Source organism: Canis aureus, chromosome 32 (assembly GCF_053574225.1).
Source record: "Canis aureus isolate CA01 chromosome 32, VMU_Caureus_v.1.0, whole genome shotgun sequence".
NCBI classification, from domain to species: domain Eukaryota; kingdom Metazoa; phylum Chordata; class Mammalia; order Carnivora; family Canidae; genus Canis; species Canis aureus.
Window position 1 is genome coordinate 28,526,588 of NC_135642.1, and position 22,042 is coordinate 28,548,629.

The window sequence follows — 22,042 nt, forward strand, 5'->3', positions numbered from 1 at the left end:
CAACTAGACGCCGCCCGCGCCCGCGCCCGCCCGGCCTTTAAAGAAGCCGCGTGCGGTCGCGCTGCCCGGGAGTTCAACTTCCGGCCACAAAGCGAGAGGCTGTTTAGCCTCTGGCCACGCCCCCCGGGCCCCGCCCCGCCCCCCGCCCCCCGCCCCCCACCCCGGCTCGCGGGTGCGCAGGAGGGGCGGGGCCGCGGCGCGCAGACACGCCCCGAGCCGCGGCGGCGCGCACGCGCGCTCCCGCTGCCCCCCGCCCCCCCGTGACGTGCCTGGCCGAGGCCGCGCAAGGGCGCTGTTGCTGCCAGTGCCGCTGTCATGGCGTCCGAGGCGCTGGCTGAGGAGAACCCGCCGCGGTCTCTTTAGAGCGAGGGGCTGGCGGCTGGGTATGGAGAGCGGCCCCGGGAGCCTGCAGCCGCTAGAACACGGGGTGGCCGCCGCGCCAGCGCCAGGGACAGGTTCTCCGCAGGAAGGGCGTCCGGAGACCAGGCTCGCCGCCGGGGATGGTCCTGGAGTATGGGCGGCGGAGAGCAGCGGCGGGAATGGGCAGGGGGCGGCGGCCGCCGGGAGGAGCCTCCTGGACTCGGTTTCTCCCGCCGGCTCTCCTCGGGTCCCCGGACCCTGCAGCTCCTGCCCGGGCTTGGACTTAAAGGAGGGCGATCCGGAGAGTCCCGCTGCCCAGACGACGCCTCCGAGAGGGCAGCACAAGGTGACCGCCTCGGAGACAGCCGAGGCCGGAGCGGACCAGGGATCCGGTCCTGCCGGGGACGCCGGCCCCCGCCCCGGGCCCGCCGGCACCTGCCGGGCGGAGTTGGCGGCCGCCGGGGCCGAGGAGCCCAGCGGCGCGGGCGGCCTCAGCAGCAGCTGCAGCGACCCGAGCCCTCCCGGGGAATCGCCGAGCCTGGACTCCCTGGAGTCGTTCTCTAACCTGCATTCTTTCCCCAGTAGCTCTGAGTTTAACAGCGAGGAGGGAGCTGAGAACAGGGTCCCCGGGGAGGAGGAGGAGGGGGAGGGGGAGGAGGGGGGCGCGGGCGCGGGCGCGGCGGTGTTGCCCGGGGCTGTGCCTCTGTGCCGCGAAGAGGAGGAGGAGGAGGGGGAGGAAGCGCAGGTACTGGCGGCCTCCAAGGAGCGCTTCCCGGGACAGTCTGTCTATCACATCAAGTGGATCCAGTGGAAGGAAGAGAACACACCCATCATCACTCAGAATGAGAATGGACCCTGCCCTTTGCTGGCCATCCTCAATGTTTTGCTTCTGGCCTGGAAGGTACATTCTGCGGCTTTCTATTTCCTACAGCTTTTTGGGAGGGGAGGGGAGGGGAGGGGGGGGAAACGGGGTGAAGTCGCTGCAGCCTGTCAGCTGACAGCTTCCTCTTTTCTTGCCTCTTTCATCAGTCCTCTTCTCACACGAAATTCATGATGGGACTCCTTTGTCCAAAGAATATTCTTGTATTTGGTAAAGAATTGCCACCAACCCCAGGTCTCTCTAGTGTGTAAATAAGAGTTCAGGCTGATGTACTTAAAAGCAACTAGGACTCCGAGCATCCTAGACCCTAGGATTTTTTTTTTTTTTTTTTACTATATTTTTCTATGATTCCTTCTTACCGACCTTGTCACATACACAAAAAGAGTGAAGAATCGGGGGAAATGATCTTCAGAAATTACCATCAATCTGTGATATTGGGGAGCAAGTTCTGATGGTTACGTTTGGTCCATTTTCCAAGAATACTTGCACCATTTGAGTGTAGATACTTAAGGAAATGGTGATAGGGAAGATGTGGCCCCTTTGACAAATTCCATTTAAGGGAAAGCATTGGTCTGAGCCCAATTACCATAACTCCTTGGTTTTCAATACTACGTTTTCATTTTATGCTTGATTTTTGCTTGCCTTGTTTTTCGGCTCTGCTGAAATAGTTTGGCATTATTACTAGTAACTTCACTTCAGAATACATTAAGGGAACTAAAACTGTAATGACTAAAATAAAAGATTCAAGGTAAAGGAACAAAAAAGGAAGGGCTCCTCAAAACGTAAGTGTATCGAGGACCCAGTGAGTTCTGTATGATTGAAGTGTTTTAAGCTTGCAGTTTTAGGGTGCTGGGAAGCATTTTATAGCACACTTTTTATTTTCAAATTGATAACTGTATCTATTGATAAAGTATTTCCTAGAAAAAAAATAACCTGCATTATTCTGACCAGTTAGGAAGAAAATCAAGTAAAGGGAATAGTACTTATTACGTGCCTTCATTTTCCCGTTACTAGCTAGCAAGGGCTGATGCCAAAAAAAAAAAAAAAAAAAGAGAGAGAGAGAGATTAGAAACTGTAGCAGTATCTGGTATATAAAGGCACTCAAGTGTTTAATGAAGACTGTGCCTGCTTTTGAAGAGCTGTTGAGCTATTTGGGATTGCATCATTGACTTATTTGAAATTATTAAAGGAGAATGCAAGACAAAACATTATAAATACATATAAATATGAAATTTTAGGTTATAGAAAACAGATGGAAATGTATTAGATATTCCAAAAGGGGAAGTTTTTCTTTGTTTTTGGCATAGTCCCAGAGAGCTTCACGGAATTTGTGGTCTTAAACCAAGCTTTTAAGGAAAAATAGAATTTAAAATAAGAGGGAAATGGAATTCTGGGAGAGGGAAGGATATAAACAAAAGCGATGAAAGTAGAATGGATAGTGTGTGTGTGTTTATTGGAATAATAAAAAATAAGATTGAAAAGCTGAAGAACCACTTGATGAAGGCCCTTTAGTGTCAGAGTCGGGAGTTAGACTTGATATATGGGCCAAAATCCCCAGTTTTTTTGTAGGAAGGAATAACAGTTTCCTTTAGGCTTTTCTCTTCTCTTAGTTTCCATACAGTACTGCAGAAGTTCAGAGGAGCTCCTTCCTCTGGTCTGGAATTTTAGGATAGACGATCCTTGAATTGTCTCTTTCAAAGACATGGCTTTGATGGAATGATCAAACGTTTGAGGTCCCACTATGGGTGAGGTACTAGAAATACAAAAACAAGAGGCAAGTCTGCTTTCATGTAACTCACTATTAGTGGGGAGACAGACATATAAATAATTACAATGCAATGTGATAAGTTTTAAATGTGCTTTGGAATTACAGAGAAAAAGGTAACTAGGGATGGGATGTGTCGAGGGAAAGCTTTATAGAAGAAGTAACCTATGAACTGGGTCTGAAGGATGAGTGAGAGAAGGCCTTCCAGGCAGAGGGAATAGTCTTCAAATATGGTGAAGCAGAAAAAGATGGGTTCTTTTTCCTGATTCTAACCTTGGTCAGGAGTGCAGAGGAAGAGAGGAAGGAAATGGCAATAGCAGAACATAAAATTGATAGGTTGAGTTAGACTGTTAAAGAGCAGGCGGGCTAATTAATTTGGAGGATATTTTATAAATCTGTGGCTTTTGGCCTTCTTTCTGCCTCCGCTATGGCTACACACAAACGTTACTCATCAGTTATCATCAATAGGGAGGCAGATAAAGTGATGCAAGATCTGATAAACTGGTGTTCTCTAAATGAGCTAGGGATGCTACAGGTCAGACTATTTTCATAATAATACTAACATGTTCTTTGTCTTTTCATTCTCATTCTCTCACAAGTGTCAGTGGGGTTTTCCAGGCTAGGTGATGTGTGATGACATCATTGCTCTGACAGTTAATGGAATGTGTGCTCATGTATTCTTGTGCTTAAAATTTTTCTCAATTTTCATTTCTAGTATGGTAAATATGGGTGGACATGACGTAGGTAGACAAAAGCTCTTTAGAGGACTGTAATTTTTAGGACTGTAAAAAGTCCTGACACTAAAAGATTTGAGAAATGCTACGGTAAAGAAAAATAGTAAATACAGTAAAGAAAAATAGTGAATAGTAAACAGTAAGTAGCTGTTAGATTTCAGAAGATCCATCACTAGTGGTATTTATACTTTATATTTAGCTGATAATAGGGAACTTTTATAAATAAATTACTGGACAGAAGAAATAACATGATGAAAGTGGTCTTGTTTGAGATTAGACTAAGGTAGGATTGTAGTGAGTGTAGCAGGAAGAATCAATGAGGATAGCCCTTTTGATTGGGGAATTTTCTTCCCTTTCTCTTTGATGAAGATAACGTTGCAGCCTAAATGATGAACTGATTACTAACTGGACATAGGTAATGAAGAAGACAACCCCACCTTTTCTAATCTGGGTAATAGAGATTGATTGGGTCATTCAAAAGCTAGAGAAAATGTTTTAGGTGGGAGATGTCAAAGTTTGGTTGTGTCAGATTAGAAATGTCTGATAAGTGGACATGATTATGTAAATATTCATCATGTCACTAGAAGCATGGAGTGGGTCTCAGGAAAGAAGAGGTCAAAGTATAGAGAAAAACTGAATAGAGGAGTTATTGCATAGATATAAGTATGGTAGGTTACTTGCCGTAAGTATGAGAATGAATGAAGATTCCATAGGGAGTGGTGAATAATAGTTCTCAACTTTTTTCCATCCCAAATATATGTGTGGAACTACAAATCACTGGCTTAATTCCTCCCTGTAGTTCCACATTCCTTGTAATTCCCCATGCCCTCTTCCACTCCATTCTCCAGAGACAGAGAAAACAGGAACAAAGATTAAACTTGGTGGGGAAAAGGGCATGCTAAGCATTAAGGATGAGAGAGTGTAAAAGAGACTACTATAGGTATAATTTGAGATTTGATTGAGAACTGGAAATAGGACAATGTCATGATCATAGTCTTGGAGAGAGAGACTATAATAGAGCGGTCAGTTATCATTGTTAAATTCAATAGCATCAAGGAGGTATTGGAGTAGGAAAGATTTTGCCCGAAAGTGGCAGGTATGAGGGCAAGGTTGCTGAAAAATCAGGACAATATATGACTCCTCAGAATAAGTGGTAAAGTTCTCTTCAGAGGAAAGGAACAACAATCTCATTTTCTGAAATAATGGGATGGGACAAGGAAGATACAGAGACAGAGTCCTGTTAAGATAGAGAGGCAGGGGGCACTTGGGTAGCTCAGTCATTTGAGCAGCTGATTCTTGGTTTTGGCTCAGGTCATGATCTCAGGGTACTGGGATCCAGGACCTGTGGCCAAGCTCAGCAGGGAGTCTGCTTATGGATTCTCTCTCCCTCTCCCTTTGCCTCTTGCCCAGCTTGCACGGTGCTCTCTCTCTCTCTCTCTCTCTCTCTCTCTCTCTCTCAAATCTGAAAAGAGAGAGGCGGATGGAAATTGAGGCCTCATTCTCCCATTTTGGCAGAATAACAATTGACCTCATCAGGAATTACCATGGAACTTGTCAGTAATTAGCAAGGAGAAGTTATAAAGTATGGAGGGGAGGATTTTGTGAGAAAGATACATTATATTTTAAAGAAATTCTAATCTTACAGAGGTTATATCTAGGAATTTGAAGCATAAATGGAAAGTAGGAAGTAGCAATGGCTATGTTGGGGGTACTCTTTAAAAACTTTTAGTATATCAGTTTTGCTTTGCTTTTGTTTTTTCTCCCAGTACTTCTCTAAAACCTAGAAATAGGAGCAGGAAGAATGGCTAATTAGAGTTGTATTAAGGGTTGGGCTTTTCAAGAGCTTATTTGTGGAGAGTCAATGGAATTAGAATTGAAAATTAAAGTTGATTATTTTTTTTGCGGGAGGTGAAATAATGAGAAAAATCAATAAACTAAACATGTTGGGAAGATTTGAGTGATTCAAAGAAAGTAAGTGCTGTGGTTCTGGATGAGAGATGACAGTTAAAATTACCAAACAGAGTGAGTACTGTGCTGGGAATATTGGAGTTTTAATTACAAGTGTTGCTTTAGGACTGATGAAGAGTAGATGATCATTCATAATCTCTGAAATAATTGAGCTGTGATAATCCAACAAATCAAGGAAGAAGGAAACTTATACATTAAATTTAATTCAAGTTCAAATTTCTAATTCTGTTTAACTGACACCAGGTAAATTCGCCTACATTTATGCTTTGGAATACATTTTCACTTTGCTTCTTGACTTTAAACTACACATGTAGTTTTTTTGTATAGTTTTTCTTTAATCTTTTATTTTATCTATCAAAAACAATGCCATTTATAAGTATATTTGAAGGCTGTAACCCATTTATTTAGATATGTTTAGGGGTGCCTAGTTGGCTCAGTCGGTAGGTAATATGACTCTTCACCTTGGGTTGTGAGTTCAAGCCCCCCATACGATATAGAGATTACTTAAAAATAAAGTCTTAAAAAAGATGTGTTTGGGTGTGCCTGGGTGGCTTAGTCATTTAGGCATCTGACTCTTGATTTCTTTTGGGTCATGATCTTGAAGTTGTGGGATCAAGCCCCATGTCAGGCTCTGTGCTGGTTGAGGGGTCTGCTTGTTCCTTTCCTTCTGCTTATGCTCTCTGTCTCTAAGATGAATATATAAAATCTTAAAAAAAAATGTGTTTGTGAAAATCAACAAGTCAAAAGATATATAAAATATAAAATTTGGTTTCTGATGATACTGACTTTATGTTACAAATGTTGAAGCTGAGTGATGGGTACTTGGAAATTCATTATACTATTATTTTTCTACTTTGTATAACTTAAATATTGCATTATGTAATATTCTAAAAAGTTTCTGCCTTAATATCTTTATGTTTATGAAAGTATTATTTTGGGGTGCCCGGGTGGCTTGGTTGGTTAAGCATCTGCCTTCAACTCAGGTCATAGTCCCTGGGTCCTGGGATTGAGCCTCCCATGAGGCTCCCTGCTCAGCAGAGAGTCTGCTTCTTTCTCCCTCTGACCCTCCCCTCTCCCCCTGCTCATGCTCTAGCTCACGTGCTCTCTCAAAATAAAATACTTTTTAAAAATGATTTTTTATTTATTTTGAAAGAGAGCATGCATGTGTTAGGAAGTGTGTGCAAGCCGAGGGAGAGGCAAAGGCAGAAGGAGAGAGAATCCCAAGCAGACTCTGCTGAACAGGGAGCCCTACAGAGGGCTCAATACTAGGACTCTGGGATTATCACTTGAGCCAAAACCAAGAGTCAGATAGTCAACAGACTAAGCTACCCAGTACCCCATATTACTTTAATAATAGAAGGAATCCCGGCTTTGTCATACTTTCGTTTTCTTACAGAAAGACTGTTATAGGTTGTGAGGCTCAAATGCTGAAAAAAAGTACATAAACTTATTCTGTACATTATGACAGAAGACACATAAGTTTTGTAATAACCAATGATAATGTTTCTAATCATGTAGCATTTTGGTAAAAGAATGAATGCACTGTTCTCAATTAAGATGTTGGAAGCAGGGAACCCTGGGTGGCGCAGCGGTTTAGCGCCTGCCTTTGGCCCAGGGCACGATCCTGGAGACCCGGGATCGAATCCCACGTCGGGCTCCCAGTGCATGGAGCTTGCTTCTCCCTCTGCCTGTGTCTCTGCCTGTGTCTCTGCCTCTCTCTCTCTCTCTCTCTGTGTGACTATCATAAATAAATTAAAAAAAAAAAAAAAAAAGATGTTGGAAGCACATCTCTTTTCCTCCATAGCCCTTTTGGGTAGGAAATTCTTTTCTCTTCTTTCTTTGCTTAGACCATCTACTACTCCAAGTCAACAGAGGAATGCCAGGATTCTGAAGCAAGATTTTCTTTTTATATTAACCTGATTTCTCCAGACATTCTAAACCTAGAAACTAGAAAGTAAGGATTGACATATTTGATTCTATAAAAAATGATGAAAAAGCCGAAGGGCACCTGGGTGGCTCAGTTGGTTGAGTGTCCAACTCTTGACTTCAGCTGAGGTCATGATCTTGGAGTCATGAGATTGACCCTGGAGTTGGGCTCCATGCTGAGTACAGAGTCTGCTTAAAATTCTCTGTCTCTCCTTTTCTCTGCATCACAACCCCTACTAAGCAAAGAAAGAAGAGAAAAGAATTTCCTACCCAAAAGGGCTATGGAGGAAAAGAGATTGCACCACAACCCCTCACCCCACATGTGTATTCTCTTTAAAAAATAAAAATTAAAAGAAAATGAAAAGGCTGAAGGTTAAAAAGGACAAAAATACTCCTTTTTTCACCCAAAAAAATCTCCACCGGAAACTAAACCAAAGCACACTATAGACTGAGGGAATTCTTTACCAGATTATGTGCCTATTGGTTAATTTCTTCATTTACAAAGAGCCCTTACAGATTAGAAAGAAGAGATAAGCAATCCACTAGCAAAATGAGCAAAGGCCATTTCCAGAAAATTCAAAGAAGTTCAAATGGACATCCTTTCTCTCATTATCACTTATAGAATAAGGCACCATGAAGATGAGCCTCTTGCCAACAATGAGCTTTTGCTCTAGTTCTCCATCCCTTCTTGACAACTTTTCTCATACCCTTTTCAGACACCTCTCCTTGCTTCTTACTTTCTTTTCTTTTTTAAGATTTTATTTGTTTATTTGACAGAGAGAGAGCAAGCACAAGCAGGGGAAGCGGCAGAGAGAGAGAGGGAGAAGCAGGCTCCCCACCAAGTAGGGAGTCCAACGTGGGGCTCGATCCCAGGATCCTGGGATCATGACCTGAGCTGAAGGCAGACACTTAACCAACTGAGCCACCCAGGTGCCCCAACTTTCTTTTTCTTTAAACTTCCTCACTTGTAAGAACATTGCAATCACATAAATTTTCTCATATTTCCCTTTTTTTAAACTAGGCACTTTTGAGGATTTCCAAGTGTGTTTATTCCTTGTAAAAGTGGAAAAAGAGATGGTGAGCCAAAGATTCCATTTTAGCATCTCCTCGGTCCCCTCCCTCTTTTAATATAGATCTTATAAGAAGAGAATAATAACTTTACACATTGGTGTTTTGTGTACGTGATAGATGCAAATAACATTTAGAAGTCTTTCATTTTCAATCTCTCTTAAGAATTAGGATTGGTGAGGTAAAATGGATGCAGGCTGATGACGGTATGAATACTGCTGGTGGCTGTAATAGGTTTGTTCTATCTGTAATAGGTTGTAATAATGGGTTAATTTTCTCCTTTCCCTTTGCTTTGAGTAGTCCTTCAGTGGATAACTTTCCTATTTCCCATCCAGCCTAGTCTATGTTGAGTCCCAGGTGAAGAACATTTGAACATAGATCATACCAGTAATCAGAGAGCTTTGAAAAATAATAGTATTCAGTTATTTTTATGTCCAGATACGATGCTAAGTATTTTATATGCATTATATGCATTTCTCCTTAATTTTCTCAATCACATCATTAAATCTTTATGCAAATATTGCTCCTATTTTACATATATATAAAACTGAGGTGCATTGCATAAAGTTTATTTATTTATTTATTTATTTTTGCATAAAGTTTAAATAACTTGCCCAACCTAAGATTAATACCCACTCCAGAACTTGGACTGTTACTTGGGGTATGTGGTTTTGAAGTTAAAATTCAAGATGCCAGCAAGCCTGATGGACACTAGATCTGGGGCTAAGCAGGTTGAACGAACCGGTGATAAAGTCAGAGAAGCAGAAATAGCCTTCGTGACTCTTTAGAACAAATCCTTGGGATCTGGTACCAGTTGCTCTTTATTCAGACTCCTTCCATTTTTAGCCCCCTCTACTTTATCCTATGTCCTCTGAATTATCTGACATTTCCAGTGTCAGAGACTTTCTTAGCTTTTGGGGTGAATGAGTGTGCCATTCCCTTCATAGTTTATTAAATACCTTCTTTGATATTTTCATTAATTAGTAAATTCTATCTTTACTACCACTACTACTATCTTTACTACCACAACCACTACCTGAAGGAGGTTCAGGCCACCTTCATCTCATCTGGATGACTTCAATAGCCTTCAAGTTGGTCCCTTGTCATACCCTATTCACATTTAATTCTCAAGCAACAGTGCAAAAATTTCATTGTCAGTTATACTTGGGTTTTTCAGCAGCTAGGCTTTCTGAGCTTAAATATAAGTCCATTGTAACGTTCTTCATTGCTCTGAAACTCTTTGCATTGCATATAAAATAGGACTTTTTTTTAAAAAAAGATTTTATTTATTTATTCATGAGACACACACACACACACACACACACAGAGGCATAGACACAGGCAGAGGGAGAAGCAGGTTCCATGCAGGGAGCCTGACAGGAGACTCCATCCTGGGTCTCGGATCAGGCCTTGGGCTGAAGGGGGCGCTAAACCACTGAGCCACTCGGGCTGCCCTAAAATAGGACATTCTTGAAAATCTAATATGTATGACTATATCTGCAGTTTCTGATGGTTTTAAATAGTTTTAGATAGGCCTTAGTATTACTCTGAGGTTATGGTCTAAATTATGATAAAAATTGATGTGAATGTGTTTCAAATTGGCTTTTCTAAGTTGAAGATTGTGTCTTAAAATTTTTTGTGACTTGATATATTGATGAGATGCAGAAGGATTTACTAAACAATCTGAATTTTGGTATTTTTAAGTATAGTAATTATTATTAATAAATGAATTATTCTTAATAATAAATGATAAATAATAAACGAATGTTACATATAATAAATTAGAATATGAAGATGATGTGTAATAGTTTATAATAAGGCATGTTGAAAGGATCCTTTTTTAAAGGATAAAAGTCTTTTATTTTATTTATTTATTTTTTAAATATTTTATTTATTTATTCATGAGAAACCCAAAGAGAGAGAGGCAGAGACATAAGCAGAATTGAAGCAGACTCCCTGCAGGGAGCCCCATGTGGGACTTGATCCCAGGATTCCGGAATCACACCCTGAACGGAAGGCAGGGTGCTCAACCACTGAGTGACTCAGGTGCCCCTTTAGTCTTTGTTTTGAAAGAGCTATATTTCTTCCCTTTGATTCCCATTAATACTTCTAATATTTAAAAAAAATTATTTATAATTTCAACTAAAAAATCATGAATGCTGTATGATTTACTGTATATTCAAAATTAGAAGGGTACCACACCTGGCTGGCTCAGTCCATAGAGCATGTAACTCAATCTTGGAGTCAAGAGTTTGAACCCCATATTGGGTGTAGAAATTACTTAAAAAATTTTTTTAATTAGTGAAATTTGAACTAAGAAGGAATTTTATCATGTATTTGGGCCATTTTACCTTAAGTAATGCAAAAATAGACTGCAACACAAGAATTAAATAATTCATGTACAAATTAAAAATGGTTGTCTCCTGAGTTCCAGCAACTTTGTTGGAATATCAAACTAAACCTTACAGTTCTGAAGCAGACATCATTTTCTTCTACAAACTTGTCTTCCCTTATCAAATTTCTCATTTATATTGATTCTATAGATCTTAATTTTTAGAGTCTCCTAACTAAGTCTTAGAGTCAACTTTATTTATTCTTTGCCTATCATTATCTCCTTTTCTTTCTTTCTTTCTCTCTCTTCTCTAAAGATTTATTTGAGAAAGGGGGAGGAAGAGAGAGAATCTTCCAGCAGGTTCCTTACTCTGCAAGGATCCTGTCATACTCTATCTCTTGATCCATGCATAACATCATGACCTGAGACGAAATCAAGAGTTGGACACTTAACCTGCTGAGCCACCCAGGCTTATCCTCCACTTTTCATTTGTCACAAAGTTCTGTCAAATCTTTATTTAAAATATATTTCAGATGATGTTTTACATAAGATTTGTGTTGAAAAAAGTATTTTGCTGTAAGAATATGTAAATACTGGTATAATGGAGAAGGTAATTGGCTTTGGAGTCAGATCTCAGTTCACATCACAGCTTTGCTACTTTGGACAAATTAACTTCTCAGTGCATTAGTTAATTCTTTGAATGAAGGTAGTAAAATCAGCTTCATAGGATTGTGGATTATGCTAATTGTCATAGCAAACTGAATGACAGTTCAATATATTAAAATTTTTTTTCTGCTTTTCCTAAAGAGCAGAGATTGGCAAATACTCCATTTTTATCTTTTCAACTCCCCAACTTACAGAGGTGTTATAATTCAAAATGTGAATCTCTGACTTTTTATTGGTATTCCACTTAAACATTTAATAATATTCTTTGGTCATTTTTGTACTTACCATCACCTATATAAACTGCTTATTTTTTAGTTTTACTGGTCCCCTGCATTTTTCTATCCCCTTCAGAATGTCATCATAGGTATCAAAATCTTGGCATATCACTTTTGGGATATTTTACATTTTTGTTTAAGGTTTTATTAATACTTTACATGGAAGATTTGATTAATTTATTTTTATTTATTTTTAATTTTATAAAATTTTAAAAAATTTTGATCTTGCTTGGGTCTATTTTCAAATACACTTCACTCTTCAAATGACTAAGAATTACAGAATAATTTGGCTGAATTAATGGGTTTTTACCCTATAGTTGAATAGTTGGAGTTGGAGTAGCTATTTCTGTTTGTTAATTTGATTATTCTTGCTGTGCTTAAGTTATTAATTTGCTCAGGAAATCCAGTTAAGTCAGTAAAATCTTATGTCTCAGAGAGGACGTAATTTATTTTCTTAGAGTCTATTTGAACTCTTAATTTGGAGCTTTGTGTTAGTATATACTGAAAGGTTTTGCTCATATTTTAGGAAGAATATTTAAACTACTTTAAAAGAGTACCTTCCAATTACTTTTATATACATTATTCATGTACTTAAGAACAGTATGTTTTAGATTATTACTAAAAGGCCACCTGAGAAATTAGGTCATTCTTTGAGTTTTTTTCATTGTAAAATTTAAAATTTAGAGATTCAGACAAAATACCACACTTGTTAATTCTATATTCTTAGCTAGCTATTCCCTAACTTGTTTTTTTCTTTTATAAAACCTAAAGAGACAGAGGAATGAAAGTCAGAATCATTAACAAAACCTTTGGCACTTGTTTTTGAAGTGATAGTGGTAAAAGAATGGAAAAAGATAAGCTTTCAGGAAGATAATTTTGTGGTTTAAAAAAAAAAAGATCTGTTGACAGCTTCACGGTATTAGTGAGAAGCAGGCGTTCCTTCTCAATTGTTTATTTGTCCTTAATTTTAATGACTATCCGGAATATGTTATTGGCTAGGATTCAGGAAATGAATATTTCACTGAGTATGCTTGTGAATAAGTGAGTTAAAATATTTGCATATTTGTTGCCCACTTCTTAATCAGTATAGAGGTTTCATTTTCTTTTTCAAATGTTTGAAGCAATACATGTAGGCAATTGTTATTATTTGAACATTTCTAGGCTAAACCCTGAAATCATGTTTGTAGAAATCTAGGATTATAGTATGTATTTCCCAAGTACATATAGTTGTTAGTGCCTTTGTTTGTTATTTTTGGCAAAAATGCCACAATTGACAATTCTGTTAATTCTTATTTTGACAATTATATAGGATTGCTACTTTAACCAAAGCAGAGGATAAACTATCTGTTTGTGGAATTTTCTGGTAAATATATTGACTGAACCTGTCTGGAATAAAAAAATATATATGTCTTATTTAAGAAACATTGTTAGGTGTAAGTGGGATTTTCAGATTGTTCTGACTATTATTCAGAATATAAACATTAACAGTGAATATAAACTTCTGGTTTAAATATCAGACCTTTAAGAGCACTCCTGAAACAGCTTGATACAATATTCTGTAGTGATAAAATATTCTGTAGGAACAGTTAAAATCATCTAAGACAGGGGTCAGCAAACAATTCCTGTAAAGGACCAGATAGTAAGTAAATATCTTAGGCTTTGTGGGCTCTGTGATCTGTCTTGTAAAGATTCAGCTATGCTATTGTTGTGCAAAACAGCCAAAGCTATATATAAACAATGAGTGACAGTTCAAATAAAACTTTATTTAGAAAAACAGGCAGGGGTGCAGCCCCGGTGGCGCAGCGGTTTAGCGCCACCTGTAGCCCAGGGCATGATCCTGGAGACCCTGGATCGAGTCCCATGTCAGGCTCTCTGTATGATGCCTGCTTCTACCTCTGCCTGTGTCTCTGCCTCTCTCTCTCTCTCTCTGTCTCTATGAATAAATTAATTTTTAAAAATCTTAAAAATAAATAAATAAAATATAAATATCTAAAAAAAAAAAAAGGAAAACAGGCAGGGACCATAGTTTACCAATGAATTTCAGGTGAAAAATATATATGGGAACTCTCAACTTTCTGTTCAATTTTCTGTAAATCTAAAGCAGCTAAAACGAAACAAAACAAAACAAAACAAACAAACAAAATCCCCAAACTCTATTAACAATTTTTGAAAAACATGACACAGGGAAAAAAATGATTTAGAATCAAGTAATAATAAAAACCTCCATGGCATCTCTTGGTTTTCCCTGAGTAATGAATCCAGCTGGATGACAAAATTGTAAGCATCAATTGTCACGTATGCTCTCAGGGTATGAAACTGTTTCTGTTTTACAGAGATCTGTTTTACAGAGATATGTTTTAGAACTTATTTTATTCATTGATTAAATAAACAAAAAATTGTGACATGCTGTTACCACATTTGCTAACATAAACACCCAGAGCACCTTCTTCAACACTTGGAGGAACTGTTGGAAAAATTGATAATTTAAATGATATCCTTGGTTGAACAGAAAATGATTCCCAGAAAATAACTCCTGAAAAATTTTTAATTATGTTACTGTTCTCCTATTGTTGATATTTAATTACTTTGTTTGATTTTCTGTCCTACAGCATTTATTTTTCTTCTATCCTATGAATATACCACAGAGTATGCTTTTGAATAAGTCAGCTAAAATATTTATAATGATTGGCTGTAACATCTATGTAACTCATCTGACAATTCACTTGAAACATTAATGTAGACTAATGTGTTGCTGCCGAATTAACTTTAGAAACTTAAATATGACTGTAATCGTATCTACTTTTAACCTTTTTATTGTGAACCATAATACATAGGATGCATAAAACAGATGTATAGTTTAACAAGTTATTATAAACATCAGTGGAACTATCATGCAAGTCAAGAAATAGAGCATTGCCAGCATCCCAGAAGGCTCTTACCTTTTAAAAAATATTTATTTATTTATTTGAGAGAACTAGAGCAAGTGAGCCTAGTATAGGGAGGCAGAGAGGAAGAGAGAAGCTCGGGCAGACTCTACACTGAGCACAAGCCTGACTTGGGGGGCTCTATCCCACGACCCTGAGATGATGACCTGAGCCAAAACCAAGAGTCAGACACTCAGGTGGCTCCCCAGAAGGCTCTTATATGCCCTCCTTTCCAACTATAACTCCTTCCTTTATCCCTAGGGCTAACCATATTCTGATTTTTATAGAATCCATTTCCTTACTTTTCTTTATAATTTTATCACCATGCATGCAGCTATCAACAATATAGTTTAATGCTGCCTACTTTCAAACTTTACTGGGTGCCTGGGTAGCTAGGTCAGTTAAGCGTCTGCCTTCAGCTCATGTAATGTTCTCAGGGTCCTGGAATCAAGCCCTGCATTGGGCTCCCTGCTCAGCATGGAGTCTGCATGTCCCTCTTCCTCCTCCCTTCATCCCTGCTTGTGCTCTCTCTCTCTCTCTCACTCTGCTGTCAAATAAATAAATAAAATTTAAAAAAAAAACTTTGCAAAAAAAAAAAACTTTGCAAGTGAAATTCTTTAGCGTATGATTAATATGGGTTTTTAAAAATATTTTATTTATTTATTTGAGAGAAAGAGTGACACCATGAGCAAGGGTTGGGGCAGAGGGAGAGGGAGAAGCAGATTCCCTGCTAAGTGGGGAACCTGACTTGGGGCTCAATTCCAAAACCCTGAGATCATGACCTGGGGTGAGGGTAGACACGTAACCAATTGAGCCACCCAGGCATCCCTGATCCCTGATTGATACTTTAATACTGTAGCATTATAGTCATTCAGTAAAAATGGCCAAGATAAACTGAAGAAATGGGATATTTAGCTATGTTCCAATCTGTCCTTAGTAAAACTGCTCCATGGTTGACCTGTCACATGTTTGGTGCCTATTCCTGCCCTTCAATTGGTCTATCATGTAAGACACTACTGGAGGTGCCTAGTGACAATCATAGTGGGTGATGAAAGGGTTTGGTTTTAAAAACAGATTTCTCGGTGTCTCTGTGAGATCTTATATTGCCCTATAAATTTTATGGTGATAAGATTGACTTTGTCATATTTGATAAAGATTAGTTATAAAGATTTTAATAACAAATATTAATGTATATATATAGTAGATACATTTGTACACATACATATGTTTCTGACTGAAGAAACACTTTAATCACTTAAAACATTTGATTTTATAGAAAAAATACTTTGTTTTTCAGGTGAAACTTCCACCGATGATGGAAATCATAACTGCTGAACAACTGATGGAATATTTAGGTTAGTGTTGAAAAGTGGATGATTTTATCTTTTTCAAAATAAAGTCTCCAAAACTAATATATTACCAAATTGCATCTTTCTGAAGTGCTATTAAATAATCTACTATAAAATAATAATTTTGAATCTCTTAATTAAAAATTTATATTAATATGTTACTGTTCTTGAGTGTTAAACCTTTCTGAAGGCTTTTTCTAACCAGTGTTAAAATTCTATAGTATAAATAAGGAGGCTGATAACTTCCAGAAAAGAACAAGATACATATTAATTCCTAATAAATTACAGAATGGGAAATGGTACAGGAAGTCTGACTTTGCATGTAGAAAGTGTTAAAAAAAATATTGAGTTGAATATAGACTTGAATTAAAAACCTAGATTTAGATTTAGATTATCACTATCCAAAGTATGACTCGTGGACCTACACCAGTCTGTGAAACATTAGTTACCAATCTGCAGTGATCCAGGGGTTTGTGCCAAAATGTAAAACATTTACACAAGCACACTGTTTAGTTTATCTGAAATTTTTCATAGCAAAATTTTCTTGATGAAGGAATCAGTGTATTAAGTTGCATTCTTATGCAAGCTTCTTATTTCAAAACAGACCAGTGATAGACAGTTTACAGACCAGCTGCTTTCAGTAGAACTTGTTTACAGAGCGGGGGAACTGTGTGTATTACACTGAGGTCTTTTACAATTTAGCAAAGAGGAATTTATATATTTATATTGTTACCACATAGGTAATCAGTCCATATTCTTAGTTTTTTTTTTAGTAATTAATTGTTTATTTTATTTTATTTTTTTTAATTGTTTATTTTAAGAAAAATTTTGTAAAAAAGAAAAATTATTATTGTCAGCTGATTAGCTTGTCTACACCATTCCAGACTACAAGCTAACCGACTTTTGGTGAAGTACAGGCCTAGTGAAGTTGGAGATTGTAGCTTTTGGAAGACCCTTTTCTTTATGTAATTACTATCATTTAATCCTATTCACTGGCTGGGGAAATCTCAGAGTTAAGAGTAGATTACTTTGAATACCCATATGTCTGGAAATAGAATTTCTATTTATATCTCTTTTAGTCTAGCTTAGTGATTGTTAAACTTTATGATTTCTAAATTATGTTTCATAATTGGGAACATAATTGGGAATTATATTTCATGGGGAAGGCTGAAATATGCTTGGTGCTTTTGATAAATAACCAGTATGACTTCCAAGGAGTGTATGTACAAGGGAGATGACATTTGAGAGGTAATGGGGCCAGGTCATATAGGACCCTGTAGGCTATTATAGCAACTTCTGGCATTTGCCCTGAGTGAGCTTGGAAGCCATTAGAGGTTTTTGACCAGAGGACTGATATGATTTGACTTTGAGAGTAACAAGAATTCTCTGGCTGAAACTAGAACCTAGGAAGGAAGAGACAAGCAGGGATATCAGGAAGCTATTACAACAAAAAATCCTATTGCAATCAGTGAAAGATGGTGGTGGCTTCCAACAAGGTAGTAGAAGCGGAGATTGTAAAATGTGGTCAGATTCTGGATATAAAGCTGACAGGATTTGCTAATCAGTTGAATGGAGAGTGAGAATGGTTCACTGCATGGTTTTTGACTTAGTACAACTGAAAGGATGGAGTTAATATCAGATGACACAAGAAAAATGGAAGGAACATGTTTAGGGAGGAATAACAGGATTTGGGTTTGGGGATGTTTATTGACATCCAAGTGGAAATTTCAGGATGGCAGTCAGATATATAAATGTAGAGTTTAGAGGAAGGGTCTAGATCACTGCTGTATAATAGAAATTTCTGTGATAATAGAAATCTTCAATATCTGTACTATCTAGTTTGGTACTACTAATCACACATAGCTCTTGAGCTCTTAACATATAGCTGATGTGCTGAGAACCTGAATATTAAATTTTAATTAATGGAAATTATATAACCATATGTTGCTACTGGCTAATGTATTGGGCGGTGCAGATCTAGCCTATAAATATGCATTTGGGAGCAGACAACATATATAAATGGTAGACTAAGTGAAATCACAATGAGATTGAATGTAGATAGAGAACGGGAGAGATCAGTGTACTAACTGTGGGACATGCCACTGATTAGAAATTGCAGAAGAAGGAAGAACAGGTGTATTCAAGCCAGGTTGAAGAACAACAGGAGACTTATTTCCTAGAATCCAAATGAAGTTTCAATGAAGAGTAAAAGATTAACTGAACCACATGCTGCTAATAGCTTAAGCAGTGTGAAGACTAAAAATTGACTATTGATTGAACCATAAGGAGGTCACTGGTAACCTCAACAAGTGCGTGGGAGGAAACCAGACAGGGAGGGTACAAGGAAAAATTGGAAACCTTTATACATAGCCAATAGCAATGTAATATTGCTGACAAAAAACAGTTTCTCAGTTCCTTAAAAAGTTTAACATAGGGCAGCCCCAGTGGCTCAGTGGTTTAGCGCCGCCTTTAGCCCAGGGTGTGATCCTGGAGACCAGGGATCGAGTCCCACATCAGGCTCCCCACATGGAACCTGCTTCTCCCTCTGCCTGTGTCTCTGCCTCTGTGTGTATGTGTGTGTCTCTTGTGAATAAATAATAAATAATCTTAAACATTTTTTTTTAAGTTTAACAGAACTACCGTATGACCTATAATTTTACTCAAGAGAAGTAAAAACACACATCCATACAAAAACTTGTACAGGAAGGTTCATGACACCATTACTCGTAATAACCAAAAAAATGGAAGAAACTCAAATGTCCATCCACTGATGAGTGGATAAACAAAATGTGATATATCCATACAATGAAATATTAGCCACAAAAAAGAGTGTACTGATACACACTGGAAAGTGGATAAAACTTAGACATTATGCTAAGTTGAAGAAGCCATGTCATGAAAGACCACATATTATATGATTGCATTCATATGAAATGTCCAGAATAAACAAATTTATAGGGACAGAAAGTAGATTAGTGGGTTGCTTGGGACTGGTGGGAAAGGTAAGGGAGTAAATAGGAATTGACTGCTCATGGGTACAGAATTTCTTTTGGTGGGGAAGAATGTTCTAAAATTGGATCATGATGATTTCACAGTCCTGTTAATATACTTTCAAAATATTGAATTGTATATTTTAAATGGGTTTATTGTATAGTATTTGAATTGTATCTCAATAAAGCTGCTTAAGAAAAGAAAACTGGAGGAAAGGAATTGAAAAGAATACTTTTGACAAACATAATAGTCTCAGATAGGGACGCCTGGGTGGCTCAGTAGTTGAGCATCTGCCTTTGACTCAGAGCATGATCCCGGGGCCTGGGATTGAGTCCCACATCAGGCTCCCTGTGAGGAGCCTATTTCTCCCACTGTCTATGTCTCTGCTTCTCTCTGTGTCTCTCAGGAATAAATAAATTAAATTAAATTAAAAAAAGAACAGTCTCAGTACAGATAGTTCATTGATAGCAATTAATGGTGAGACAAAATGTATCAAAAACAGATGCAGGTAGGTAGGTAGATGTGGTTGTGGTAGCTTGTAGAAGCCCTTTTGAATGCTTTTATTTTCTCAGTGAAATAGGGAACCAGGTCATCAGCTGAGAGTGAGGATGAAGAAAGAGTTGTTGCAGATGAGAGGGAAGGTATAAAATAGTTGCCTATAGAAGAGTAAGAGAGTGAATGAGAGTGTGATAGATTCCTGGGCATTACCTCTGAAGTTAGTGAGAGCAGCCAGCATGGTGGTATGATTTCTCTAGTCACATTTAGCTGCATGAGTATAGGCCTTCTTGGTGGAGGAGCAGGATTTAAACAGAGTTCGTTTTTTACCAAGTAAATATGTTGAAGAAAGAGTCTAAGGAATTGAAGATGTGTGTCGAGAGTGATTGTAATGATGAGCCAAGGATTTGAGTTGCATAAAGAGGAAATGAAGATATAAATGTCTTGGGGAAAAAAAAATGTGATGAAGTTAAAGGATTATAGGGGTCCTGATGGAGCTTAAGAATTTTTGGAGCCTGATAATGACAAAGCTGTATGACCCTGGGGAATAAGTTTCTGAGGTAAGGTAGATTATAAGATTTTTGTTGAAGAGGTTAAGGAACAGAAAGTCTAGGTTATTGGATGGATTATCTCTTTTAATATTGAAAACACTAAAAAATGATGTCAGGATTTGTGTTTGAGAGAGATAGTGAGCTAGGAATAAGAGGAATTGACCTGGAAGTTGGTAGAGGACTGCAACCAGGTAGGTAGATGATGAGTAGTATTATTCAACGGCATGAGTTTTAAAACGGAGGAGTTTTAGGGAGAAGGCGAGAGAATGACAATAGGACAATAAGGAGTAAGCAGGTATCTGCTCCACCTCCAGACTCACTAGTAAAGAGGCATGAAAGAGAACTATTACTTGAGAAGGCTGCAGTGTCATCAAGGTAGAGCCAAGTTTCATTTAGGCAAGAAGGTGAAGGGAACACTAAGAGAAGAAAATACCTGGAAGATTTTGCAAGGAGGGTCCATGAGTTCCAGAGGACTGATATTCAAGATGAGAATTTAGGAGTCATTAGTATAAAAATTTGATTTAAATATATGGAAATTGATGAGAACATTAAGATAGACAGCATAAAGAGAGAATAGAAGAGGTCAAGGTTATACCATAAAACTTCCCAGAGTAGAGAGATGGGGTAGAGCAGTGTTTCTTAGTCTTTTTTTAATTACTGCCCCTTAAAGGAGCCTACGTAGATATTTCTGTCCTAATCAGCCACTCCAAGAAATTTTAATATCACAGGCATACTATATGTTTCTTCGTGTATTGTGCCCTTTGGAGATCACAAACCATTATATTGGCTAAAATATTTTTGGCGTCTCCCCCAGGGAATCAGTTTCTGTCCTTCTGGGGCAACAGGCCCCTGCTGAAATGCATGGGATAGAGGAGAGGAGAGAGAAGAAAGAGAAGAACTAGCCAGTAAGATAGGCGAACAGCCAGGAGAGGGTGGCACAGTGAAGCCAAGAGAAGGAATGTTAGAAGAAGAGAGGGTATAGAATAATGAAGAGTACTGTCCATGTGACTTGGCAACATGCAGGCTATTATGATCTTTACAGAAACAGTGTCAGTACAGTGATGGGATGAAAATAGAGTGGTGAGTGGAAGAGCGTCTAAGAGGTGAGTAAGTGGAGACCTCAAGTGCAGATAACTTTTGAGAAATTTGGCAGCAATGGGTATGAGAGGTGAGTTGGAAGTAGGAAAAGGTTTAATAGAGAACATATGACTTGTATTGGGTTTTAAATATAGTTAGAATCTAAACTCTTGTAAAGAAGAAAAAGAATGTTACAGGGCTAGATGGAAACTATTTAAAGCTCAAGCTAGAGGTGATAATATATAAGGCATATTTGGAGGAATGGTGAATGAGTACAATTTGACTGTAGTTGGCAAGTCTGCATATTGTATAGTTATTGGAATAGAGATTGGATTAGGTGTATTACAGCTAAACTGAGGAGTCTTGGGAGACAGGGTGAGGAGTTTGGGTTTACTATACTAAGCCATTTGATCTATCTTAGTTTCTTAACTGGGGTAAAAACATGTTCACTGTAGTTTTTAAGATGGCCTGATTGAGACCAATTAGGAAATTGTAATAGTAGCTCAAATGTAGTCAAATATCAGCAGATATTTGAATGTTTAATATATATAGTTTAAGAGATAAGAACGTATATTTCTGAGCCCGGTTTCCTATCTATCTCTTCCATATCTAATTACTGTCTGCCTTACTTTCTTTATTCTCAGATCATGACCATAATCACCTAAAGCAGCATTGCCCAGT

General features: G+C 38.3%; 1 protein-coding gene across 4 annotated transcripts in view; it reads left to right on the forward strand.

The window, feature by feature from the left end:
- Positions 1-258: 258 nt before the first annotated feature.
- Positions 259-22,042, forward strand: part of MINDY2 (MINDY lysine 48 deubiquitinase 2) — a 73,836-nt gene continuing 52,052 nt past the window's right edge. For 2 of the 4 annotated variants that reach the window (XM_077881288.1, XM_077881287.1), the window contains exons 1-2: positions 264-1,261; positions 16,196-16,253. In XM_077881288.1, the coding sequence (XP_077737414.1) occupies positions 386-1,261; positions 16,196-16,253 (934 nt within the window). In that variant the 5' untranslated portion in view covers positions 264-385. Of the gene's footprint in view, positions 1,262-16,195; positions 16,254-22,042 lie in introns of all 4 variants that reach the window. The other 2 variants (XM_077881289.1, XM_077881286.1) reach the window with 2 other exon arrangements.